Raw genomic sequence first — 5,000 nt, forward strand, 5'->3', positions numbered from 1 at the left:
ACACCCAACTCGAGGAGAGGGATCTTTTGCTTGTGTAACTAACTGTAGTGTTTGTTTTATTGTTTTTAATACCTTAAGTTTTATATTCTGTCCTGTCTGTGTTTATCTATCATTTTATACACTTTGACGAAAAGGCCTTTAATATAACATTGTTAGATTTGCCTGACATGTTCAAGATGACTACACACTAGCCGGATTGTACACAGTGTGTGATATTTAATAAAGTAGGCTTTTTCATTTTGGACTGAGCTTGTTGTCTCCTGATTTTAATGTGTTGTAAATTGAGTTGATAATTTCAAAAGTTGAAATTATCCTCCGTCAAGATAAACACCTTTGTCTTGGTGTAATTACAACGTTAAACGCAGTGTAGGCTATATTTAGCTAGGCGAGTTTATATCGTCCATTACGGTAAAGAATTCCAATGTTGTGATGAACTTCCTTGGTGGTCAGCTGATTTCGTCTGGTTGAGTGGAGGAGGAAAAGGGAGAAATTACAGCAGATAAGAAAACAACCATGGCGGCCGAGATTCATTCCAGGCCTCAGAGTTCGAGACCGGTTCTGTTGAACAAGATCGAAGGCCATCAGGATACCGTTAACGCTGCAGTACTGATTCCCAAAGAGGATGGAGTTATCACTGTCGGCGAGGACAGGTCAGTTGGTTGGTGCCTGCTGGATGAGGGCATATGCTAACCTTAAACGCTAGCTAGCAACTGTATCTTTTGAGGTTACTTGCCATCTTCATTGATAAAACAGACACGAACTTGATCTACTTCTTACTGAAGCAAATAGTAGGCTAGTTCTAGTAGGAAGGTATCCTTAATCAGGTAGCTAACGTTAGCTACTACCCCGACGACATTATTCACGAGAAGGAATATTGTCTCTAATGTTGGCATTACCTCAAAGCTGCTATTGATGTGAGTTTTGCTGGTCGCCAGCAAACGGTAACTGTTAAAACTTCTGAAATGTTATAATACAATGGTGGTGGTGGAAATGTTTTATCGTTGGGTTGGTGGTAGACAAACCAATTGTTGTTTGGGTGGAATTACTACGAGCTAACGTTATCTAGTTGGTTAGCTAGCGTTAATACATCGCTATGATGGGTGAATAGGCTACGAAAAGGGGAGCGCTCCTACCCACGGCTAACTAGATTAATTTGTTACTGTAAGAAGTGAATCTACTAATGTTTAAACCTAAAAGTTTCTAACGTTAGAGTGAACTTTAGAACAACATTTGGTTGTGTGCGTTGCGCGTTCTATAAATCTGGATAGCATGCAGCATAGTTTAGTGTCGGGCTTAACGTTAGCTGTCAGTGTTTAACTTGCAGCTAGCTAACATCACAGAGAAACCTCCTCAAGTAGGTCACGTAGCAGCTTGGTCACTTTGTTATGTAGTGAAGGATGCTTGGCTACAATAGTCTGTTACGGAGGCTTTGGAAGAAGGGATTGGACGCCGAAGGAGACATTGTCACGGTCCACTTTTGCTTTTGGGAATGAAGCCAAATGTTCCTGTCTGCTTTCAGGACGATTCGAGTTTGGCTGAAGAGGGACAGCGGACAGTACTGGCCCAGCATCTACCACACAGTGTCCTGTGAGTGCCGTGCGCACCACACACACACACACACACACACACACAATACTGGCCCAGCATCTACCACACAGTGTCCTGTGAGTGCCGTGCGCACCACACACACACACACACACACACACACACACACACACACACAATACTGGCCCAGCATCTACCACACAGTGTCCTGTGAGTGCCACACACACACACATACACACATACACACACAGTACTGCCCCAGCATCTACCACACAGTGTCCTGTGAGTGCTACACACTTAGTGCTGAGTTATTCATTTACACACACACACACACAGAGCACTGGACAGGAGAGAGTCCCCAGGCTCCTCACAGTGCTGAGTTGTTCATTTAAAGCAGTTACTACCTCTTCTCTCCCCACTCCTCAGTTACTACCTCTTCTCTCCCCACTCCTCAGTTACTACCTCTTCTCTCCCCACTCCTCAGTTACTACCTCTTCTCTCCCCACTCCTCAGACCTCATGCACACACTGCGTTCTCCTTTTGCTTTTGAGATGAGTGTAACTGAGTGGCAGTAAGGTTGATGATGACTTTCAGCTAGAGCAGCTGGACAGCCACACACACACACACACACTGCATGCCATTGGATTCCTTACAAAACCACTCTTTTTCTCTCTCTCTCTCTCTCTCTCTCTCTCTCTCTCTCTCTCTCTCTCTCTCTCTCTCTCTCTCTCTCTCTCTCTCTCTCTCTCTCTCTCTCTCTCAGCTCCATGTTCCTGTGTGTCATACCACCATGATAGTAGACGCATCTTTATTGGTCAGGACAACGGCGCCATTGTGGTGAGTGTGTGTGACAGGCAGTGAGCAGATCTGTGTGTGTGTGTTTGGGTGTGAGGGACAGTAGAGATGTCACTTCTGTGTTTCAAGGCCATGTTTCCCAAATTGTGTGCCAGTTTGGGGAAAATATCTATATTGAAATATCAACAGTTTGGGGAAAATATCCATATTGATATATCAACAGTTTGGGGAAAATATCGGCACATCGGTCAATCGGCACATTTGTCCATCTTTCTTGAACAGTAACAAATTCCTGTTGTGTCTGAATTCATATTCATAGTAAATAGTGTTGCCGCTAGAGCACATGAACTCTTTTTTTAAGTCTATAGTGTCAGTTTTTCTAAAATTACAGAGGACACAATAATGTGCATAAATTGTAAGTAAAAAAAGTTTGCAAACCATTCAGTATACTGTACAGTCAGTTCTGTCTATCAGTAACAAAATAAAGTGCTTGCATGTAAACTATTAATGGAAAAAAAAAATGTGTGTTGCGGATTGGGTCTGATTTCTGATTGTGTGAGAGAGGGAGAGATGGAATATGTGTGTGTGTGAGAGATAGAGGGAGGGAGAGATGGAATATGTGTGTGTGCATGTGCACATATCATTTTCATTGGTTTCATTTGGTTCATTTTCTAAGTATCCGTTTTGAAGCTAACTCCATATTTGCTTGAGCGTAGAGCACAGTTTCTGTATTTGCCATAGAGTGAAGTGAAACTGTGCTGTGCGCTCCTGGGGCAGAAGTGGTGTTGAGCCGAGCTCTTCTGTCTGTCTGCAGGAGTTCCTCATCTCGGAAGACTTCAACAAGATGAATCACGTCAAGACCTATCCAGGTAACACAGGAAGCAGCCGCTCCACCTGCCACACAGAACTCTGGGAAACGTAGTCAGTTACAGAGGAGGAAAGTAGTTTGTAAATGGACCAGACTTATGCATGGGTCAATTTGGGAGTGTGTTTCTGTGTGAATGGATCAATGTGTGTTTCTGTGTGTGTGTGGAGCAGGGTGTGTTTACATGAGTGGATATGCCGGTGTGTGTTTCTGTGTGTATGTGTTTGTGTGTGTGTGGTGCAGTGTGTGTTTATATGAGTGGATATGTCGGTGAGTGTATTTCTGCATTTGGGGCAGCCGTGGCCTACTGGTTAGCGCTTCGGACTTGTAACCGGAGGGTTGCTGGTTCGAACCCCAACCAGTAGGCACGGCTGAAGTGCCCTTGAGCAAGGCACCTAACCCCTCACTGCTCCCCGAGCGCCGCTGTTGTAGCAGGCAGCTCACTGCGCCGGGATTAGTGTGTGCTTCACCTCACTGTGTGTTCACTGTGTGCTGAGTGTGTTTCACTAATTTACGGATTGGGATAAATGCAGAGACCAAATTTCCCTCACGGGATCAAAAGAGTATATGTACTTATACTTATACTAATACTTATACTTATACAATATTCTGGTTTAATTTGGAATAAGGACAATATTCCAATTGTGTGTGAGTCAGGTAAGTGCATTATTCCAGCTGCCATAAACCGATTAAGATCATAAACCGATTAATCTCATATTCCGTAATATTCCAGCTGCCATAAACTGATTAAGCTCATATTCCGTTGAGACGTCATGACGCAGACACTACTTCAGGTGCTCATCACTGGTTTATTCAGAACATGCCGATTAACATTCCTTTTTCTGATGAATCATCTTATTATGACCGCCGCGCATGCCCAAATTTCCGTCAAGGATTCCCGGGACACTGAAAGACCGGGGTACACGAAACTTGGTGGGCATGTAACCCCACATGGATAGCATGGAACCATCGTTTTTCGTTTTGATCTGTAGCCCCCCCGCTGGACTGGACCCCCCGAAAGGAGGGTAGGGCAGACACAGTTTTCTGTGAATATCTCGAGAACCGTAGGGTTTAGGAGGACCATTTTTTTTTGTATGTTGATCTCAAGGGGCCATGTCAACCCATTCCATAACCACTCATTTCATGTATAGCGCCACCTAGTTAAACACAAAAAAGTAAAAATGAGGTGTTGTAATCGCAGGTATCTGTGACCTAACATAGTCAAAACTGCACGAAATTGGAGATGTAGGATCATTATGACACCCTCTGTATGCACGCCAAGTTTTGTGGAATTCCGTTCATGGGGGGCCACACAATAAATTAATTTATGTTACTCCAACACCAACTGGCCTGTAGGTGGCCGGAGACAGTTTTCTGTGAATATCTCGAGAACCGTAGGGCCTAGGAGGTCCACCTTTTTTATGTATGTTGGTCTTAAGGGGGCATGTCAACCCATCCCATTACCACTTATTTCATGTATAGCGCCACCTAGTTAAAAATTAAAAGCAAAAAATTAGGTGTTTTCATCACAATATCTCTGGCTGACAAGGTCAAAACTGCACGAAATTAAAAGTGTAGGATCATTATGACACCCTCCGAATGCATGCCAAGTTTTGTGTACTTTCGTTCATGGGGGGCCTTACAATAAAATAATTTATGTGTACATTTAGTGACGTACACCAACAAGGATTCCCGGGACACTGAAAGACCGGGGTACACAAAACTTGGTGGGCATGTAACCCCACATGGATAGCATGGAACCGTCGTTTTTCGTTTTGATCTGTAGCCCCCCCGC

The 5,000-nt window shown here is 43.9% G+C and overlaps 2 protein-coding genes across 2 annotated transcripts in view; both read left to right on the plus strand.

Annotated features, from left to right (window-relative positions):
- Positions 1–244, plus strand: part of serpine2 (serpin peptidase inhibitor, clade E (nexin, plasminogen activator inhibitor type 1), member 2) — a gene marked incomplete in the record, with an annotated part of 11,282 nt that extends 11,038 nt beyond the window's left edge. Inside the window, 1 exon segment of the mRNA XM_076282986.1 lies at positions 1–244. This exon segment is cut by the window's left edge and continues 459 nt beyond it.
- Positions 245–445: 201 nt separating this feature from the next.
- The window catches only part of wdfy1 (WD repeat and FYVE domain containing 1), a 22,585-nt gene continuing 18,030 nt past the window's right edge, over positions 446–5,000 (plus strand). The window contains exons 1-4 of the mRNA XM_076282987.1: positions 446–650; positions 1,520–1,587; positions 2,309–2,382; positions 3,155–3,209. Of these exons, the coding sequence (XP_076139102.1) occupies positions 514–650; positions 1,520–1,587; positions 2,309–2,382; positions 3,155–3,209 (334 nt within the window). The 5' untranslated portion in view covers positions 446–513. The remainder of the gene's footprint in view (positions 651–1,519; positions 1,588–2,308; positions 2,383–3,154; positions 3,210–5,000) is intronic.

This window comes from Alosa pseudoharengus, unplaced genomic scaffold (genome assembly GCF_046254945.1).
Source record: "Alosa pseudoharengus isolate Yale_2024_CS ecotype anadromous, Long Island Sound unplaced genomic scaffold, YU_APseudo_1.1 YU_APseudo_1.1_scf_13, whole genome shotgun sequence".
Lineage (NCBI taxonomy): Eukaryota > Metazoa > Chordata > Actinopteri > Clupeiformes > Clupeidae > Alosa > Alosa pseudoharengus.